This window comes from Folsomia candida, unplaced genomic scaffold, assembly GCF_002217175.1.
Source record: "Folsomia candida strain VU population unplaced genomic scaffold, ASM221717v1 Fcan01_Sc001, whole genome shotgun sequence".
In the NCBI taxonomy this organism is placed as follows: domain Eukaryota; kingdom Metazoa; phylum Arthropoda; class Collembola; order Entomobryomorpha; family Isotomidae; genus Folsomia; species Folsomia candida.
The window spans coordinates 28,345,116-28,364,982 of record NW_019091193.1 but is presented as its reverse complement, the minus strand read 5'-3'; the positions used below and the strand labels follow the sequence as shown (position 1 = coordinate 28,364,982).

Sequence of the window (19,867 nt, the reverse complement as noted above, 5' to 3'; positions counted from 1 at the left end):
AAATTATTGAATTTTTATTGATTTATTTACTCATCATCTATTTCTAGAACGAGAATCAAGGTCAAATAGTACTCGCTTAATTATTACTCACTGTTAATTAATCATGAAGTATAACGGCGCAATACGGTAGATGATGATTCATTCACTTTATAATAATAATAATAATAATAATAGCAATAATTTATAATACTCAAAATTACTCAAAAAACGGTAGTCGTGTCAACAACATCGTCAACAAGTGTTACTACAAGTACAAATAATATGGCATTTGACGTCAAATAAGTTAATTAGGTAGGTAATCTACAACTATTACATATTATGTATTTAACACGGTAGAGCTTTAAGTTATAGTGTACACAATTTACACAGGATTAAGGCAGGGGACTGGGTAGGTGGGTGGGGCATATGTATCGATCGATCGACCACGACTCCATCCCTTCTAGTTATTTTTTAAATACATGGATAAATTATACAAAGCAAAAATACAATATTCATCCCTCACCGAGCAAACGTTGATAAAATAGTGTCTGGTTAGTTGATTATGCACACGTGTAATTAATTTCAAGAAAATTTCGACACAATATAGATAATTAAGAGATAGGAGTATAAAAGGATTCGGGTACACGATTTACGATAGGAATAGGTTTAAACAGTCCATCATAGTCTTTCGTTTTTGGTCTTTTTAAGATACACTTCTAGCTAGTAAAAACTAGATAAATTTTCTATGTAAGTTCCCAAGTATTTGTCAGACATCACATCAAGATTATATTATTATTTTTTATGCATAATACTTTGCAAGTGTTATGCATGCGCGATTTGATATAATTGTCAGTCGGCACGGCTAGCTAGCTTGTATACTGCACAGTAATACATACATGATAATATTTGAGGCACATATTATACAGCTTCTCTGGATTCGTAAGTACAAGGAAAAATTGCATTCGTACGGTTAGTGTAGAAATATAGGCGATAATACTCTGTCGTTCAGTTTTTAGGCTTCGTTGGAAATTTGTTATTCTTTGTTAATTGAGTTACATAATATGTTGGTTAAGAGGTAAGGCGTTTAATTTTAGGTTCATTTAGTAAAAAAAACACGCATTAAGAAGAATGCCTGCTGCTGGCCGAGTAATCGTATCGTATATTATTCTACTTAATGTGAGTGAACACTGGATAATAAGGCGTTAGTTTAATTAGATAGCGTTATACAGATATGCATACATGCGTTGTTTGCTATTAGGCAATGCTGTTCTACAAGTCTGACTTTTTGCATTGAAATCTGGGCTGGAATTTTACACAATTAAAATTCCACATCCTCCTCCACCACCATATTTATAATTACTATATATATGGCACCGCAGTAATTAAATACATATACACTACTAATTAATAATCATCAATTATTTATAACTACTAACTACGAACCATACTATACGAATATGAATTAAATAATAATAATAATAAATACATAAGTAAATATTCTTTATAATCAGCGAGAAACGACGAGATATTACGCATTTAAATTGACTATACGATCACTTAATTGGTCGAAGCATGATTTTAAGAAGAAATTGTTACGTTTCGGATTCCAAACTGGAGTACGAGCTTGCTGGGAGGGGTGTCGTCGTGCCGGAGTTGAGGGTGCTGCTACTTCGGAAGGAAACGTTTGGACCTCGATCAGGTCCGGTCATCATGTCCCCGTAAAATTTATTCTGTTCCATCAACTGGACATTGAACTCTTCTTCTATGACCTAAGAATAGAATGAATAACATTGTTAAATTTGTAAATTCCGTGCAGAATTATGAATAGAATTTAATTGAAAAGTACCCCAAGTTTGTAAGGAAGTTCTAATTTAAAGGTTCGTAACGATTGAAAGCAAACTTCATCCAGCTCTTTTACTTTGGAATCTTCATGTTGGGTGAGGTCAGCACCTGAAAGCATAAGAAATGAAAGGATAAATTTACATCAATGATTTTTTAGTTTTTAAAAAGACCAAAGTTTCAAAAAAGGTTAATACGTTTCTCGTTCTGAAGCTGCTCCAGTTCCCTCTTCGTGGCCTCAATGTTGCCCCGAATTTCCTCTAGTTGTCGGTTATGCTTCTCTTCTAAGCGTTGTTGTTCCGCTTTGTACTTCTTCTTTTCTTGTTCTTGAAACTGCGTAACAAAAACAGGGAAAGGTTTTAAATTTATTATTTATAAATAGGTTAAGATATGGCTCAATTTTCTCACCTTTCTTAACCGATCCTTCTCGTCCTCTGGTCCGGTGGCAGGATTGGAACCAGGTGCGTGTATTCGTAAAGATTCTCGAAACATCAATTCTCGTATCTTCATCTCACTTCGGATTCTCTTAGGCAGGGCACGTTTCTCGGCAGCTTGACGCTTTAACAATTCGTCCTCTTTACGCATGCTCACTCGTCGATGGTGATCTAATTCTTTGTCGTGCCGAATCAACATTTGTTGCCGTTGGAGGTTGAAGCTTTCTTTGATTTGACGTTTCTTCATCTGATGTCTTTCTTTCATGTGGGCTTCCTCTGTGTCCCAACTGGTCACGTGGTAGCGACGGATTCTCTACAGGGGAAAATTACTAGTGTTCAGTATAGGCAGAAAAATACGTGAAAAAATCTACTACGCAAGGCATAAACTTACGCCATGTTTTTCTTCCAAATATTGCCGTTCCATGGCAGCAATCCTCGCTCTATGCGCTTCATTTTCTTGCTTCATTCTACTATTGTGACTCTCGTTAAGCTTTTCGAGAAATTGTCGCTCCTACAATGACAATACGTAACCAAATGATAATCTCACAAATAGTTAATCAGACTAGTGATAAATGTGTCACAACTGTACCCTGTCATTCTGATCCCGGTCCAATTGTTCTTTCCTCAATCTCCACGCGTTCTTCCTCTGTTCCTTGGGTAATTGATCAATCTCCTGCTTCAAGAGTTTCACTTCTTGTTTTAACCCTTCGCGAAACAGACGAAGCTCTTTTTCCTGATCACTTCTAATCCGTTTAGACATTTGTTTCAACTCGGATTCTTGATTTGTCTCAGTCTTCTCGACTTGTTGCTTCTGCAGTCGAGCCTTCTGTTCCATGTCAAAAAAATAACTTGGTGAAATTCTACTCTTTCCCTATCAAATAAACAGGGATATTATTTTTGAATTACTACTTACGTGTTCCATGTCGGTGTCAAAAGCTCGATTTATATTCGCAGTTTCTTGTTCTAGTCGTTTCTCCTGCGCAAAAGAATTAAAAAAAATGTAACTTACTGATTTAAGAAAGGCTTTGTAAACTTAAACATGTGATGCTTTACTTGAGCTTCGAATGCGATATGTGCCCTCAAATTCAAATCTTGACATTGCTTCTTTTCCTGTTTTTGCAACAATTTGAACTCACGCAGTTCTTGTTTCCGGTTTAAATGGTAGTTCGTAATGGAGTCGTCATCATCTCCGTAGACGACCTTCGACGTCGTAGTAGTAACCATTACACCATCGACTTCAAATTTACGGGTACGTTTTCGTGTCTTTTTCTTGTAGTTTATTTCCTCTCGTAGTCTTGCACGCTCCTAGACAAAAAAAAACATTTAATGAAAATTATGATTTTCTAAATATCCGATTTCTAAAGACTAAATAATATTGGATACCTTAGAATCTGTCTTTCTTCTCAAAACTACTTCCGTGACTTCGTCCCCTGCCACGGTAGATTCCGCTGGAGAGGGGCTTGATTCTAGTAAGTTTTCTTTGTTGCTGTTTTGACTGGTCGATGTGGAAATTGACTCAGCATCAGACCTGACAAAGTTACTAATTAATATTTGTATCACCATTCTATAGTTGTTTATGTGTCTTTTTCTGTACCTATTTCTAGTGTGAGACGGCTTTTTGAACTCGTCCTGTTCAATACCACCATTCGGTTTTGATTTACTCCCGGACCGATCCAGACTGGATGTTGACTTTTCCTCATAAATTTGTACTGGGATATCTTTCAATGAGGTAGATACCATATTCTTCTCCTTATTTCCACTTCCCTACAAAGGCAGAAATCATTATAATAAAAACTGAGCCCACCTCTTGTTACATGATGACTAAGGATCTAGCTCGTTACCCACCTTTGACGGCCAGGAACCTTGCCCTTGACTTAGCACCGCACCCACGGAACTGGGTCTTGTTTTTTGTCCCTTCTCACCACCACCAGCAGCTCGACGTAGGACAGGTGGTGCATTGGCGGCGTCTTCGTGGGGGTTATGGCGTGGTGCCTTGTTGTGTTTTTCGAGTCGCCGCTTATTTGACTCCATCATTTCAGGAACGGCATCCACGTCAGTAGCTTCGATAGTTGTTCCTTCCACAATGATGGAAATTGGGGCGTCGTCTGTTAAAGAAATAATAAACTTAAATTATCTCGAACTTTAAATTAACAAAGTAAATAGTTTAAAATAATTCTTACCAGCGGAATCTTGCTGGAGCATGATTGCACTGACATTACCCCTCGACGGGGTCCAACTTTCCCCAATCCTTTCATCTCCCACCGACACTACCGAGATGTGACTAATATTCAAATCTAAAAATCAAAATAACAATTAAAAACTTTGCCCAAGTAAATACCAATTAATTAATTAATCGCTCACTTTGCTCATAAATGTCGGGTGTGGAAACGATGACTTCACTATCGTCCAATTTCTGACTTCTGATGGCCTTATTTCTGCACGATGTCGTTGTGGATTCCACATCACTCCCGCTTTGAATAGAACTCTCATCAGTGACATCCTTCGAACTCAGCCAAGTTTTATTCGTACTGTTTGCAACAACAACAACCTGGGCCAAGAAAAAAAGCGTCTTGCTTAGTTGCTCGACTTGACAATTTTATTATTGTAATACGGACGTTACAAACCTGATCACTCGGTGACAACGTAACAGAATCCGGGTAGCTATTCACAGTCACCACAGTCCCAGTCGCTGGTACTGGATCAGTACTATCCCCACTTCCACTATTGACACTAACAATGCTCACTGGTGGAGAGGGGGAGACAGGTACGATAGTTACGGCAGAAGAATCGTTCAGCACTGCGACGGAGGGTGCGTTGTGATTCTTCCTCTTGTTCTTGGCAGATCTGCCTTTTCCAGGTTTCGCATTGGAATGTGTCGCTTTAGGATGGTCATCGTGATGATGAACGACTTGGACAGCTTTCCTATTGTGCTGATGTTCATCAAACTCTTGTCCTTCATGGGTTGACGAGGTGGGTTCGGGAGAAACTCTAATAACTGGGGCAGCCGGCGCAGGAACGTCTTTTTCGCGACGTCCACGTTGCTGTTTATGGTTACTCTCGGAAGAGGGGCGTGACATTTTTTCTTCCTCTTCTCTACGAAGAATGATTCGTTGCTCTTCGTCTGCCTCCCTTCGACGCCGCTCAGCTTCACGACCACCACTACTACTCCCACTCTTTCGACTCTCAGTGGAAGGGGGTCGGTTTTGGGTGGGTGAAATGCGATCAATTTCTAGATCCTTTACGGGAGTTACATGTCCATTATTTTGTACACTTTCCATTTCCCCTTCCTCTCTTGATTTATTCTTCGTGACATGATTATGAATCTCGGCCGCGTTACCATTTTCATTTTCTTTCTTCTTCTGTTTCTCAGTTTGAACTTCTTGTTGCTGTTTATTTTGTCTATCACTCGGCGACGACACTTTCACAACGTCTTTGGAAAGTTGCACTTTTGTGGAATTGGAATTATTGTGGGTATTATCCACGACTGGACTTTTAGGAGGAGAAATAACGAAATCATTCTGCTGTGGCACATTGTTAGTTGATTTGTGATTGGGAGTTGAATTTGGAGTGGACTTTGAATTAAAATTTGACGAATTTGAACTACTGCCTCTTTCAGGGACAGATAATGACTTCTCGATCGGAGGTTTTGGTGCGGGTCTTTTTTCTTTCGGTTTATTATTCTCCCGTTTATTGTTCTCCTTCTCTTTCTCAGAGGAGATAGGTGGGGGTGGTGGAATGGGTGAAGTTTGTTTGACGCGTTTAGCCTGACTCTCCTCGCTATTTGAGACTGGAACGCCACGCTTTTCAACGCTTGCATTTGATTTCGGAGGTGTTTCTGGGAGTCGAAAAGCTGCTTGGTCTTTCGGCGTTGCGGGGGCGGCCGGTTCAGGAACAGAAGAGTCAGTCGGTTCCACAATTTCAACGTTCAACTGAGATGATCTCTGCAAGAAGGATGCAAAATTCAAATTTAGTTACACTAGAAGCAAATAAACTACAAATCCTATCTAAATATATCTATGTACATACCTCCATATCTTCATCAACAGTAACTTCTTCCACCACTTCTGCCTTAAATTCTAATACGAGGTCACGAATTGGTTTTGAGTCTGTGGCACGAGTGATGAATGGATGCTGAAAAAGACAAACCAGATTGTTAATCCAATACTAGCTCTTGATGCATGTTTGCAATGCTCAGTTAAACTCACGTGTAACAACTCCTGTGCCGTGGGTCGATGGTTGGGATCTTTAATGAGACATTTAGCCAAGAATGAATTAAATTCTGGAGTGTATGCGGTTGGTTTGGTCAATTTGGGTGGATCCCCTCTCTGAATTTTTAACACGACTCTCATAGGACTCAGTTCATGATGCGGTGGTTCCATTTCGGCACATTCGATCAGCGTAATGCCCAACGACCAGATATCAACCTGGACAGAATTTGTTATCATCATCATTCATTTGTGTTTACTCCGTTTAAGAAATTAGTTAAAGAACTTAGTAGTTAAATAATACCTTATAGTCATATGGATTATCCTTAAAAGTCTCACACATCACGACTTCAGGAGCCATCCAGTAGGGCGTCCCGATAAAAGTGTCGTGCTTCTGTAGCGTATACTTATTTTTCGCAGATACACCAAAATCTGCCAACTTTACACCACCACTCGCAGTCACGAGAACATTTCCTGCCTTCAAGTCGCGATGAATCACTTTATTGTCGTGCAGATAACTCAACGCGATGCAAAGCTGGGATGTCACAAAGGCGATTTGTGATTCGGAGAGGGCATGTTCCAATTCCAACATGATTGAGTCTAAGGCACCACCGTCGCAATATTCTAGCAGCAACTAAAAGTATACAAAATAGTAAATAAGATTACTACTATATGGTACATCCGCACAATACTTTTCACAATTGACTCACCCATAATTTGCTATCCATGCAATACGCATCAAATAATGAGACCACATTTGGATGTCTACAATCCGCTAGGATATCAATTTCTACACGAAAATCGTCCAAGTCTTCATCGCCTTCGAGCCGACACATTTTTGCTGCAGCAAGCACATGGGTTTCCTTATGTCTCGCCTGAAAAATAATGCCAACAATTTTATAACACTTACACCAATTAATTAACTAAATCTAGAAATTACCTTATACACTTTTCCGAACGCTCCATCCCCCAATTCTCCTATAAAATCCCAAAATCCTGCAGGGTCAACTTCCATGCGGAGGATTGTGGGTAATTTTCGACACCGACTTTGCCCACTGCCATCGTTCCCACGAATCCCACCCCCAAAGTTGAACGCCTTCTTCAATCCGCTGAAGAAAGACATGGTCAACAATGGTGACGAATAATGAATTTCTTGTGCTTATTTTTTTATAACGATGACTAATTAACGATGATGATCTCAGTCTCTCACTCTCACTCAACTACTACTGCTAATAAATAAGTTTATTATTATTATTATTATTATTATTATTATGTTCCTCGAAAAAATATGGAACATTTGATACCAAGGCCTTGAATAATTCTTGTTGATCAACTTATCACATCACCACACCAACGATTAGTCCTCTAAGCCGAAAGTATTTGTCATTATTGTTGTGATAAGGCAGCAGCAAAGGCGAGATGATGATAATAAAAAATGTCGATGATAATCCACACACCCAGCTGAATCAAAATCCACTCACTTTTTAGCAGACGGAAACAACACAGGCGGACATATCACTCATCATTTCATTGGTTTTATTGTTATGATGATGGGTCGTGGTAAATATTCACCCGACCACCAGATCAATACCGAGATGGTAAATTAATAATAATAAAACAACGGATAAGTAAACAAGATCCAGGATCAACTATGTATCACGACGATGATGCTGCTGATAAGTGTAGTCGATGAAAGGCGATAAGACATGAATATCTTCCTCCGACAATAATGTCAATCTTCTTCTCGACAGATAGGAGCACACCACCTGGTCGTCGTTTCTTCATGGGTGTGTCGCATCACGTGAGTGAACTGAAGGGTCACCTGCTAGTGCCTGGCTCTGTTCGGGTGGAGACTGTCGAGGGTCACGTAGCCGTAGAAAATGTAGAAATTTAAATAGTTTAGAAATAAATGAGGCAGCCGTCCATCCATGAACGACCAGACCACCACCACCATCACTTTGGTACAATAATATTCTGCTGTCTTCTTCTTTTGGGATGACTCGCCTTCAGAGAGTTCCTTCTCAACAACTTACTACTACAACTTTCAGTTCGATGATGGTAATAAGAAGACCTAGAAATTAAACTAGATTTACAAGTTGGTTGGTTGGTCGGTGGTGGTGGTTTAGTTGGTGGTGGTTGATGATGATGATGAGGAGATGATACTACTTGTCGTGGTGATGGACTTTGGTGGATGCACCCAAAAAAACTATTCAACTGGTTGTTTTTGTCGCTCCCCAGAAGAAGTCGGTATATTGGAATAATAATGGTTGCCCTCTCAAAGGAAAAAACCATCATCACAAACCCACACGATACCACACCACTTGGTTTTGCATTGTTGCAGTAAATAGTCGTTTATTTCAAAAAAACTCAGTCTTATTTGAAGAATAAGAAGAACTGGGAAAAACATGGCGCAGATAATGAATGATATTAATACTTTTATCCTATAGTAATTTGTAACGGATTTAGATGTAGAAACATAATTTTATTCGTCGTCGATGTCATCGGACATGGGTTCTTGGAGTTGGTCGCCTTCTTTTTCTAAAAGGTTGCGAGATTTCAAGTAAGGGATCCACTGTTGAGGAATGGCTTTCAATCGTTTTACTTGAGATTGGAGTTGGGCCGGCGTTTCTTGGTTGTAGTTGGTGTGGTCATTCGCCATAGCCTGAAATGCATCGATTCATAATTGAGATTATTAATTCATAATTTAATTAATTCATAATTTAGGAAGCTGATTATTTAGATTAATTCGTATATTATGTAATTAACCAACCTTGAAGTTTTCACCGTACTTGTCCAAAAGTGTGGTTAGTTTTCGCAGCATTTCTTTCGGAAGTGGGTGAGGATTGGTTTTCTTGGCTGCATAGCCGTCCCTTGCCTGCTTCTCGAGTTGTATGGCGACGTGGCCCTTCGTTAAGGGTGGCTCGGGCTCTAACAAGTCGGGCGACGTGGATAACTTATTATTCTTTTTGTCTAGTTGAAGTTTTCGTAAAAGGTCCTGAAATCAGAAAAATGATTGTTGTAAAATGGTTATCATTTATAAGGGAAATAATTTAAGTTAAATGTAATCACCTTTCGCTTTGGAATAGCAAGGCCTTTCATGTTATTCGGGTCAAGCACAAGGCCCATCTGTGTAACATTTTCTGTTAGCGATTTAGAACTGTCCCAAGCTTTCTTGACAGCATCACTGTAATTAAGAAACCAACAGTCTTACTTGATTTGCTGCAAACTTTCATTAACTGACAATTAATCAACATTTATTTTTTTCTTACCACTGGATTTCCGGCATTTTCGTCAATTTTGCATTGAGTCTTTTTCGATTCACGTTGTAGCGATATTTCTGTTTTCGTCTCAATTTCCTAAGTCGTGGCATCTTGAGTACTTTTTAATTTATCCTGCAATTTACCCAACGTAATTAATTAATTTCTAAGAAATTGACCAAAAGTCAAGGCCAGGTCCAATTAGCCAAATCCGCAAGACCAGGAACCTTATCACCATCTACTTCCAACACTACGTGTAATTCCGACATAAGTGTTGCACAACTTACCTCAAATTATTCAAAATATTTTCGGAAAACTAAACAATTCACAGGCTAAAACCAAAAGTGCAAATGGACAGGATTGAGGAATGGTGAGCACGTGGATGTGATCAAATACACCAGCAGCAGACAGCATAGATTTGAGACAAAAACTCAGCCAAAACTTGGAGCTTGGAGCTTGGAGTTTTGGAGTTTTGGAGTTCGGATTTGGGCATTACAAATAAATATTGAGAGAGATTAGAGATTGAGAGTTTAGGAGACATCAAGGGACATTAGACATTGAGAGACATTAAGGGACATTAGACATTGAGAGACATTAAGGGACATTAGACATTGAGAGACATTACGGGACATTAGACATTGAGAGACATTAAGGGACATTAGACATTGAGACTTTTCGCCCCCCCCCATTTTCCCCGTCATCATGGATCCGGACATGATCGAGGAAGCCGTCACTCCCGGTGTGGGTGTGGTCTGCGAGTTGTGCGGAAATACCGAGTTCACCTGCATCGGAGGATTTTTCTTTTGTCAAGAGTGCCAAACACAATCTCAGGTTGGTTATTCTTAACATCATTATTCTCATTATTCTTATGGTACGAAGTGTGTGCCACATTATAACGAATTGTCGCTTTGCAGGACGCCAGAGAATTTGTGGAACGCGACGATTTCGACCAGCGGGTCAGCCATCTCGGAAGAACTGCAAAGTTTCACGAGCGTGGTGGGAGAAAATCGACCCAAGAGCGCGAACGTAATATTTAGCGAAATAAATAATTAAGATTTGAGTAAAATTATTTATTGCTTGATACCACTCGTCGATTTTATAGCGCTCGAGAAAGTATCTGTCTTTGAAGCGTTCAACTGTTGTTTGGAAATGGCGTCGAATCGCTTGATCGAGATGGGATTTCCTGCCACTGTGAAACAACAAATTTTCACCCTTTGGACAAAGTATCTTCGAAGGCGGAGAGCAGTATTTGTTCATCGAGATACTGAACTGGGGTCGGTTCGGAATGACCCGTGGAGATCCTATTGGTTAGCTGTGGTTTAATATTTAATTCTCGTGACATCTTCATTTGGTCACATGTACAAAACTGATAACATTTAGTTGTCTCTCCTTTAAAGGGTACGCCCAGGATACTTTAAGCGTCGCCGGAGGTTACAGAGACCCAAACCTACCGAAGCTCTAGTTTCAATATCTGTCCAAAAGCGACGGCACACACAAATTAAGGTATTTTAAGCTTTGCCGATTTTTATTATTCTTTGTGTGAACTATTTCCTGAAATTTGTTTTGTACAGAAAAAAGCAATGGAGGCGAGTTACTCTGCTCAACTTGCTGAACTGATGGAAGAAGTTCCCGAGACATGGGAACCACCACCAAAGAAAAAATTCAAAGTCAATCGGTACTCGAATACTTCTTTGTTTCGACGTGCCTTAAAATTGACAAAGCAATCGAGACAGGTCTTGTTTGCTCTTCGTTGTAAAGGACTCTCCGCACGTCGGGAACGACGTTTACGCAATAAATTGTTGACGCCTGAAGTTTTTACGATGAGGTCTTTCCTCGCCATTATTTTTATTTCGTTGAGACAAGTCGGGTGCAAAGTGTGTATGACGGACGTGATCAGGTACGTGTGTACGAATAGAAATGAATAATCCGACTTTTGGCTAACGTTTTTCTCCTAATTTTAGACTGTTTTGGACTGGAAAAATTTATTTCTCCGGTATGAGAACTATTCTTCAGAAAAATAATGTGATGGATGGGGAAAGACGCATTAGTCCGGAAATTGACCAGATTTTGTCGAACGAAATCCATCACTTTTTATCACCAGAGTATAATGACACGATTAAGAATATGTTGCTATATTTGGGTCTCTCAAGTGACTTCAGATATCCAGAATTTAAAGAATTTCTACCCAAATTCATTGACGATTTAGCACTTCCACGTAATAATTCATTTAAAAAATGTATGTAAATAAATTCTTGTTAATGTTTGCCTCCTTATTTCTCTCCTTGCAGGAGAAATGGAATGCTTAATATTACAAATCGAAAAAGTCATCCCGACCACAACCAATGAGTTTTTAACGACTCGAACTTATCTTCAATTATCAAAAATACTTCCCGAATTTCACATCCTCGCTGTAATCATTATCGTGCTAAGGCTTCTTTTTGGGCTCGACGATGTCACGGAACGATATCAGTCAGACTTTGCTCAAAAAGTTAATTCGACACTTGAGGAAAGTGGTAGTAATAATGAATACTCAAAACTTTTTGTGATCAAAGATTGGTTTTTATATTTGCGTCAAAGAACAAAAATTGTGGATGGGGAGTTGCACAATCCATACTTTTCTCCTGGTACTATGAATCTCCCATACGCCACTATGAACCATTTTATTGAAAATTACACGGGGTTTAAAAGTAAGTTGATACTACTTATTTTGCACCAACTTATTAAATTTACTGAGGCATTTCAAGCCAGCCTTCGTAAGTCCGTAAGCAAAAATTACCTTTGAGGATGAGCTTCAAGTTTGTGAGTTTCGTAAGTGGAGGTGGTTCCGGACTTACGAACGCTGACGTGAAATGCCTGAATATCGTATTTTTTATGAAGGATATATTTTTACATGACTTTTTGTTATGAAACCTATTCCAGTGCTAACAAATCCAATACCAAACCGTGTCGCTGCAAGGCACATTATTTCAGAAATGTTCCAAAACTATGCAGCAACAAATGAGGAAATACTCCGCACGATACCTCGCAACGAATGTGTATCCCTTCCCGAGGAAGAAACTCTTCAAGAGTACCAGAAAAACTACCCAGCCGTCTTAAATCCGATCCCCCTTGGGCCTCCGCCTCAGCTCAACCAATCCTTCACCAAGACTCGGATCGATTTCATACTCAACCCAAATAAGTACGTCACCCTGTTGCAGTGCCACGGACACAATGTCAACGTTCTTGATGGGGATGCACGATGTAACGATGTAACGTCTGACGACGACGATGCCACATTGACACTCTTCCAGCCATTCAACCAATTTGACGACCATGTTCCGAAATCATTTGCTCAGCCCGACTCGCTAAAGTTTATCCTTGAGCTGTCCTCTCGAATGCTAATCGGATGTTATAAGAATAAAGGGACTTATAGGACGTTGGAGTTTTACATGGACCATCTGCAACGCTTTTACACAAGACACTTAATGCTCGGAGTTGCAAAAGTATTTCCATATGATATGGACGATAGTGATGCCACGACTGACAGTGATTCTGATTAATAAGTGACGTACAAAAGAAACATTTTTATTTATTTATTATTCTTCTTGACACAGAATTTTATGATAGTGTTATGACAAGACTTTGTATAAATCATACAATTAATATTCATAATAAAATTAATCCAATGGAGTATATCCGAAAAGAAGCTTTTAGTTGATTTTCTTATTTATTCCTGACGAGCCCCTCGGCCGCCGAGTGTAGCAATGTCGGGTGAGCCGGATTGTACTTTTTTCTGACGAGCACTCTGCCAAGCGGTAGTGGCAGTAGTGGCAGCAGCCGTGCTAGTCCCTGCGACAGTAGTAATGTATGCAATAGTTAGTTTATTAATCTGAATATTTTACAAATAATTGGACTTACTTAAAGTTCTCCGCTTAGTCTCATGAGGTGTTTCCTCCACCTGGTTTGCCGTAGTAGAAATTGAGCGAGTTCTGCGTTTCCTTCCAGGACCGGGCTTATCTCCAGTGGTCGGAGTCTTTTGTGGCTTTTCTTCCACTGGCTCGGCGGCCTCTCCGTCAGATTCTGCAATTAACAGCCACATAAATATTACAATTCAGTGTCGGTGGTGCAATTTTAGACTCAACATTAAAAAAAATCTCGACAAATGATGGGACACACCTTCTTTTTTGGATTCTGAAGCTCCTTCTTTTACCTTTTGAGAATTTTTGTATTCCTTTAAAAAATTAAAAAGTTGATTCGTGGACAATATAAACCATTGTACGAAAGAGTAACTGCTTACCTCGATGAGACCTTTGTAATAGTTGATAACGTGGAGAGGCAGGTCAAAATCGGTGACCTGAGACATTTCGGCCAAGCGATTGAACATGACGCCATTCATGAACATCAAATTAATATCTCGATCAAATCGGGTGAACGATCGAATCACGCCATTCTCAACATTCCTCTTAATGTCTAACAAATCCATTGGCCTTCGTATAAAAAATTAATATTAAAGACCTCTTTTTATTTAAAAAAACACTTTAGTAAACTCACGTCTTGACGATTTTCTTATAGCTGGCAACCTCGTCAACACCCTCACCACGGAGATCTGGCATACCAAAAATGTATATTCTATATTGTCTATTCCTATATTCTATAAGCTGGGTGATAATCCCGAGCATAGATTTTTTAAAGGTTTTGAGGTCCTTCACTTCATCACTAGAAAAGAGACATAAATAACTTTTTTCGTTCAAATATATAAAATTCACAACAATGATTACTCACTCAGCGGTGCTGGAAGACACGACTGCAGGACTGTTGGGATTAGAATCCAAATTTGCAGCGGCAGCTGAGGATGACTCTGCCACCACGATTGGGGTGGTAGCGCCGCTGCCTGCAAAACGACTGCGAGTCGCTCGAGATGACGTGGTTGCCTCTGACTCGGAAGTTTCTGCATCACTCTTTAGACTTGCCTTGTTCGATCCCATAGATTTGGTGCGGGTCCTGGAGGGTGAAAGACTTGTCTTGTTTGCTCGAGCCCTGAAACAAAAAATATACGTTATAATTACTCAACGCAATTAATGATCCAATACGTAAATAAACAAACCTGGTGACTCGTTTGCCATCCATCTGTTCCTCCTTCTCGGAAGATTCTTCTCCAACAGACTTTAACCTCGGCTATAAAATTAATCAAAATTGTAACACAAAAGTAACAAAAAAAAGAAGAAAAAAATGTATTCAAATTCAACCGTAGCTTTTCCATGGAGCTTTTTTGTCTCCTTGTCCTCATATAGTTTGCTTCCAGCCTCGTCTCCAGTGGCTTCTTTTGGAGGGGAAGCATTTTCCCGAACCGACACAAGTTTCATGCTACGACGAGTAAGTCTCTTTTTGACAGGGACATCAGTTCCAGAGTTCTGTTGATATGAAACAAATCGTTGATGAGTTTAAAACTAACAGACAAAATTATAATTATGCACTCACAGAATTATCATCGTCTGCTCCCTCCCCAGATTCTCGCCTTTCCTTGATCTTTCGCCTCTTCGTCGGGATTTGGGTCCCCTCTTCCCCAACATCACTCGATTTTTCTTTCACAGGTGATTCCAAGTCAGCACTCGTCGTGACGGCTTTCTCTTCCTCCGCAAACTTGGATGATGACCCAGCCTCAGTCACCTCCTCTTGATTTTCTTCCTTCTTAATCGACGGTTCTACTTTTCCTTCCTCGCCAGTAGCCCCTACCAAAGAAGTAGCCTTGGATCTTTTTGGCGTCCCTCCACTTGGTTTCGGTTCTTCTTCAACCGGTGTAGGTGTAGTGGTCCCAGGCGTCGGGGTTGGGCCTCGTCGGCTCCTCAAATTCGGAGTATGGGTCACCACCTCAGGGGTTGTGGGTCGGAAGAGTCTCCGTTGAACGGGCGACTTTCCAACGTGAGCAATTTCATGATCCTTTGAAGGAGAGGAAAGATCCTCATACTGCCCCGATGATCGGCTCGTACTACGTCTGGAACTCGTTGTCGGCGTAACATTCGACTCTTTAGGAGCACTTTGTTGCTTTTCTTCTACTACGTCCAGATCTGCCTGCTTTGATTTCTCCTTGTTGGAAGAATGTCGTGTCACGGGAGTTGAGGGAGGATCCCTCTTGCTTCCACGGCCCCTCTTTTCTGGGCTAGATTCCACATTGTCTTCAGATCGAGTGACTTCAATGATCTTAGTGGAGGAGGTGGGCTCATCCGGCAGAACGGATTTAGGGGTGGATTCAGTCGGTGTCAAAATAACATCCGGGCTTCCCTGTTGCTGTCAAAACACTCAAATCAGCAGGATGAGCTAAATAAATTATGTAAGTAAATAAATTGCAAACTTGCTCACTCCAATATTTTTCACGTTCAGTGTTACGTCTCCAGTAATCGCCGAAATCGATGCAGCGGTCGTAGTACTATCCGGCACTTCCGCTTTTTCATCTACAGTTTTAGTTGGACTTGACGCAGACATGATGGGGGTTGTATTTCTTGTATCTCCACTCTCTGTAGGATTGACCCAAAAAAATAATGAATGAACTATACGACCAAAAACACCACGGCAATCCATCAAAATGTTTATCAAACGAAATCAGAACAATGTGACTGTATTCCACGAATTGTCATTGTTCGTGCTCTCGTCAATTTCTCCCTATTGAAAATATTGCTATCGCCCCCACCACCACCACCATCCATTGTCTTACCTTCGAGTTTCTCCCCGTCAGCCTTGGCTGTCAATGGTAGCACTGGAATGGAGAGAGGGACCACGAATGGCTCCTCTTTCTTCGGTACGCTTGCTACTTCTTCTGACGGAGGCGCCACCAATTTAATGTTCATTACAGCAGGATCCACGTCGTCATCCGTTTGGCACGAAATTAGCCCCGACTCCATCACGTAATCATTCGCGAGCTCAATTTCTTCCATAGACTTAAGCGGAGATCCCGATTGAGCCATTCCTAACAGAAGGCTGGCTACTAGTTCTGCAAGCAAACGAGCTAAATGTAATTCGACACCTATGCAAAAATAACAAATTCAACAACGCACTGTCTGACTCGGATGGCTGCCTAACTTTAACCGGGGTTGTAGTCGTCCCTGAAATTTAAACATACACAATAAAGAACATGAGGCGATGGGATGGGAGATTAATTATTGAACAATAAGCCATTAAAGTAACCATAAACAGGAAAAAGGAGCCATTTAGTGCTCATATTTCATTTTATTCCATTCACTCACTTACCCAGCGAGGCCAAGATTTTAACTGGGCTAGTACTCAATAGCTGCAAGGGTGATGTCACCGCGGACGAATCAACAACATACGTGGAACCTTCCATGCCACTTTCCTCGGTCTCCATCCTATCTTCTGCTGGCATCACGGATTCCTCGGTGTCATTCCTCATTAAAGAATTTATCTGGGGCAGAGGCTCATTCTTGTCGCGGGGAGGAAGTTCCAACAATTTTGACAGGGTGGGGGCACCAGCTAAATTAATGCGCATATTTAAAGGCTGTACACTTTGCTTTGATAAGGCTGAAAACTTTTAAACTTACTTGTCTGCATGGCTTTTGGCACCTCAATCTCTGTTGGAGTCGATGCCAGCCACTTTTGCAGTTTCGCCACATCACCAGTAATTATTACACCTTCTTCATTTGTAGTGAGGCTAATTTTTTCTGCACCAGGTTTTTCAATCCTTCCACTGCCTACAAGCCCCAGCTTAAACGGTGACGAATTCCCAGTAGGAGTAGTCGGAGTAACAGAAGCAACGTCGTCTGAATGTTCAGAATATGCGAAATAGGTTCGAACACTCTGGTCTTTCCCGATCCGATCCAAGTGGACTTGATTGTAGACATTGTTTTCAATCCCGACTAATATTATTGAAGGTAACATTTTAGTCCTCCCTTTCCCCAACAAAATTACAGTTTTACATTTGATTCACTTACAAGACGGTACAAAGTGCGAGCAAATAAAGTCATAATCTGTCTTGCTCTTGATTTCGGCCGACTGATCAAGTAATAAATTGCTATCAGAGTCGTCCGAGCTATTTATAAAAACACAAAATTTGTATTTCTCATAAAAAGTATATGAGTAATATACTAGTTCACTCACCCCTCACTATCAGACAACTTGTTGATCGATTCAACCGACGGATTCGACAATTCGACATGATCACGATTATTGCTGCTGCCAGGAGTCTCCCCCAACGACTCAATTTCGTCCTCCATAACACTAATATCTTCAACTAAAGTTGCAATTTTAGTTTGTAAACCATCTTCCCGGTATTTCGATGCGCGCAGGAGACCTAGTAACCCAGGAAAACTTGTCATTTCAACCACCAAGGCAAATCAATAATTATAAAAAACACTTTTATGCATACCATCAGCAATCGTTTTAAGAATCATTTTCTGCTTTTGAGATGCACTAGAACCACTTGGAAGGTGCGTTTCTATGATTCGCATCAGCTTCAAATACTGTTCTTTGCATTGAGCTGCGGAATAGGTTTTTACCGGCCCTTGATTCATCTTGTTTTCAACTACCTCCCTGCACGAGTAATAACAATTAATTAACTAAATAGTAACCATTATTACATGCAATTTATAGCTTACCAATCGATGCTTTTATTATACTCCTCTTCCCCCATTCCTGCTTCTTCTTTCCCCAACAGGTGGACAATAGCAACGACGAGGAGGGACTCCTTGCTATTCCACTCCCTCGGGGGGTCACTTACCGACGAATTGTTTGGTTTAGTAGGACTACTCTCACAATCCGACATTGTCAACGTAGTTTCACTAGCTGACACGATGATGAAAGAAGACATGCTACGAAACAAGTAAACCTAACAAGGCACACCGGAGAGATGGAAACAATCCAAAACCTCACAGTGGAGATGGATCCCTGTACAAAACCCACTAACAACAACGTGCCAAAGTTATTCCTTAATTTTAATTAAACTTTAAATCAAAGTTGAATTCGCATTAAATTAAAACCAAACAGAAATTGTTTGTGAATTGCTGCCGAATGCGGGTGAGCATTTGAATGAGTTTATTTCTTTAACCGCACTGACCAGCGCGACGTTTAGGCTCTCGTTCTCGACTGAACGTTAGCGAGGAGACGTGAGACAAAGGCTTTTGAGGCGATGGATACTTATTTGCGACCAAATTGAGACGAAAAACCAACTCTGGGGAACAAATTGAGACAAAAAATAAATATAAAATTTCTATTTTTTTTTATATATTTAAATGTTAATTGTTTTTTAATTAACGTGAATATTTCGATATTACGGCGAAAGTACGTACACCACTAAGTTTCTTGAACTATTATGCTCAATCATCAAATAATGCTGGACCTTTTATGATTGCAAGTGCCTCGAGAAGAAGAATAATATTGTCTCAATTTTCATATCTGCGATACTGGCAACTTAATTGCTCTGTTAGTGTGATATATATACGTATTTAGCTCTATGCAATTGCTGCACTGATTTTCGTTGTCCAACTGAATGTTTACATTACATTGTGTAATTTAATTATAGAGTTTCATTTATATGTCCCACTAAATTTTAAGATGTCATTAAAATTAATTGTAACTTGCAGTTTGTCATGCTATTCTTCACTTTTTAGTGAAACTACGCATCAGTAGAGGAGGTTGACAATCTGTAATAAAGTAATTACTATTTTTAGCTACACAAGCTGTATTTATTTCTGTAGGCAGGAAGCTAAATAATTTACTCAAGATAATCTAACGAGTAATTGCTTGTCGTAAATGTAATTGATTAGAATGTGTGAGTACCATTAGACTTGTATCACTCTAAAATTATAATTATATTTAAGATTTTCAAAGTTATTAATTATGTTAATAATAATAATATTTCATGACGAGTTAATTATTCGGACCGAGCATTTAATTAATATATTTGCATGTTATGCATTTCCTGCACGTATGTATGTATTTACAGATGAATGTATGAGATCTTCCTGAAATATTACTGGAACATTAAGAAAAGAGGACATATGATTTATGAGGCCGACCAAATCATTTCACTCGATATCATCATCTTAGGTTATCAACCAAGCTAACCAGCAGAAGGGGAGGAAAGTCACGTAACATAAATAAATAGAATTTCAAGTCTGTCCAAGAACTAAATAATCTTGTATTCATTTGATATAAGGTAGTTCATATT

The 19,867-nt window shown here is 39.8% G+C and overlaps 4 protein-coding genes across 5 annotated transcripts; 1 reads left to right on the top strand and 3 right to left on the bottom strand.

Moving 5' to 3' along the window:
• Window positions 1-3: 3 nt before the first annotated feature.
• On the bottom strand, window positions 4-8,575 carry LOC110842569 (serine/threonine-protein kinase 10). The gene is made up of 19 exons (XM_022088341.2): window positions 7,398-8,575; window positions 7,168-7,332; window positions 6,762-7,091; window positions 6,458-6,676; window positions 6,279-6,383; window positions 4,877-6,193; window positions 4,614-4,800; window positions 4,433-4,546; window positions 4,098-4,357; window positions 3,847-4,016; window positions 3,636-3,780; window positions 3,306-3,557; window positions 3,166-3,228; window positions 2,842-3,078; window positions 2,644-2,763; window positions 2,227-2,565; window positions 2,016-2,151; window positions 1,826-1,929; window positions 4-1,748 (listed from the first exon to the last, which is right to left on the bottom strand). The coding sequence occupies exons 1-19, from the start codon at window positions 7,578-7,580 to the stop codon at window positions 1,572-1,574; spliced, it is 4,623 nt and encodes a 1,540-aa protein (XP_021944033.1). The 5' UTR covers window positions 7,581-8,575; the 3' UTR covers window positions 4-1,571.
• Window positions 8,576-8,778: 203 nt separating this feature from the next.
• LOC110863206 (nucleolar protein 16) lies at window positions 8,779-10,136 on the bottom strand. The gene is made up of 5 exons (XM_022112460.2): window positions 10,002-10,136; window positions 9,727-9,849; window positions 9,527-9,641; window positions 9,228-9,452; window positions 8,779-9,119 (listed from the first exon to the last, which is right to left on the bottom strand). Exons 2-5 carry the CDS (start codon window positions 9,825-9,827, stop codon window positions 8,940-8,942), a joined length of 621 nt encoding a protein of 206 aa, XP_021968152.1. The 5' UTR covers window positions 9,828-9,849; window positions 10,002-10,136; the 3' UTR covers window positions 8,779-8,939.
• Window positions 10,137-10,227: 91 nt separating this feature from the next.
• LOC110856756 (TATA box-binding protein-associated factor RNA polymerase I subunit B) lies at window positions 10,228-13,399 on the top strand. Its single transcript, XM_022105300.2, has 8 exons — window positions 10,228-10,545; window positions 10,629-10,740; window positions 10,817-11,021; window positions 11,112-11,217; window positions 11,286-11,611; window positions 11,676-11,929; window positions 12,003-12,401; window positions 12,634-13,399. The coding sequence occupies exons 1-8, from the start codon at window positions 10,417-10,419 to the stop codon at window positions 13,251-13,253; spliced, it is 2,151 nt and encodes a 716-aa protein (XP_021960992.1). The 5' UTR covers window positions 10,228-10,416; the 3' UTR covers window positions 13,254-13,399.
• LOC110856743 (bromodomain-containing protein 8) lies at window positions 13,272-18,733 on the bottom strand. Of its 2 annotated transcripts, none has more exons than XM_022105288.2 (18): window positions 18,297-18,733; window positions 18,068-18,231; window positions 17,800-17,992; window positions 17,634-17,731; window positions 17,244-17,558; window positions 16,936-17,175; window positions 16,743-16,790; window positions 16,403-16,678; window positions 16,051-16,205; window positions 15,172-15,972; window positions 14,940-15,104; window positions 14,798-14,868; window positions 14,476-14,730; window positions 14,245-14,409; window positions 13,991-14,180; window positions 13,870-13,924; window positions 13,612-13,773; window positions 13,272-13,542 (listed from the first exon to the last, which is right to left on the bottom strand). In XM_022105288.2, the coding sequence occupies exons 1-18, from the start codon at window positions 18,506-18,508 to the stop codon at window positions 13,421-13,423; spliced, it is 3,687 nt and encodes a 1,228-aa protein (XP_021960980.1). In that variant the 5' UTR covers window positions 18,509-18,733; the 3' UTR covers window positions 13,272-13,420. The 2 variants fall into 2 exon arrangements, with proteins under 2 accessions (XP_021960980.1, XP_021960971.1); XM_022105279.2 differs by having other exon boundaries at window positions 15,172-15,978; window positions 18,297-18,732.
• Between the last annotated feature and the right edge of the window lie 1,134 nt (window positions 18,734-19,867).

Excerpts from the sequence above, each read along its gene's own strand:
- LOC110842569 (XM_022088341.2), bottom strand. The coding sequence starts at position 7,580 with ATGTCTTTCTTCAGCGGATTGAAGAAGGCGTTCAACTTTGGGGGTGGG. Across the intron at positions 7,092-7,167 it reads GCATGGATAGCAAATTATGG|TTGCTGCTAGAATATTGCGA; the intron begins GTGAGTCAATTG and ends GTATACTTTTAG. Across the intron at positions 3,558-3,635 it reads GAAGAAAGACAGATTCTAAG|GAGCGTGCAAGACTACGAGA; the intron begins GTATCCAATATT and ends TTTTTTGTCTAG.
- LOC110863206 (XM_022112460.2), bottom strand. The coding sequence starts at position 9,827 with ATGCCACGACTTAGGAAATTGAGACGAAAACAGAAATATCGCTACAAC. Across the intron at positions 9,642-9,726 it reads AAAATGCCGGAAATCCAGTG|TGATGCTGTCAAGAAAGCTT; the intron begins GTAAGAAAAAAA and ends TCTTAATTACAG. Across the intron at positions 9,453-9,526 it reads TTGCTATTCCAAAGCGAAAG|GACCTTTTACGAAAACTTCA; the intron begins GTGATTACATTT and ends TTCTGATTTCAG.
- LOC110856756 (XM_022105300.2), top strand. The coding sequence starts at position 10,417 with ATGGATCCGGACATGATCGAGGAAGCCGTCACTCCCGGTGTGGGTGTG. Across the intron at positions 10,741-10,816 it reads ATCGACCCAAGAGCGCGAAC|CGCTCGAGAAAGTATCTGTC; the intron begins GTAATATTTAGC and ends TCGATTTTATAG. Across the intron at positions 11,022-11,111 it reads GACCCGTGGAGATCCTATTG|GGTACGCCCAGGATACTTTA; the intron begins GTTAGCTGTGGT and ends TCTCCTTTAAAG.
- LOC110856743 (XM_022105279.2), bottom strand. The coding sequence starts at position 18,508 with ATGTCTTCTTTCATCATCGTGTCAGCTAGTGAAACTACGTTGACAATG. Across the intron at positions 14,731-14,797 it reads GATGGCAAACGAGTCACCAG|GGCTCGAGCAAACAAGACAA; the intron begins GTTTGTTTATTT and ends TTTTTGTTTCAG. Across the intron at positions 13,543-13,611 it reads GACTAAGCGGAGAACTTTAA|GGACTAGCACGGCTGCTGCC; the intron begins GTAAGTCCAATT and ends CTACTGTCGCAG.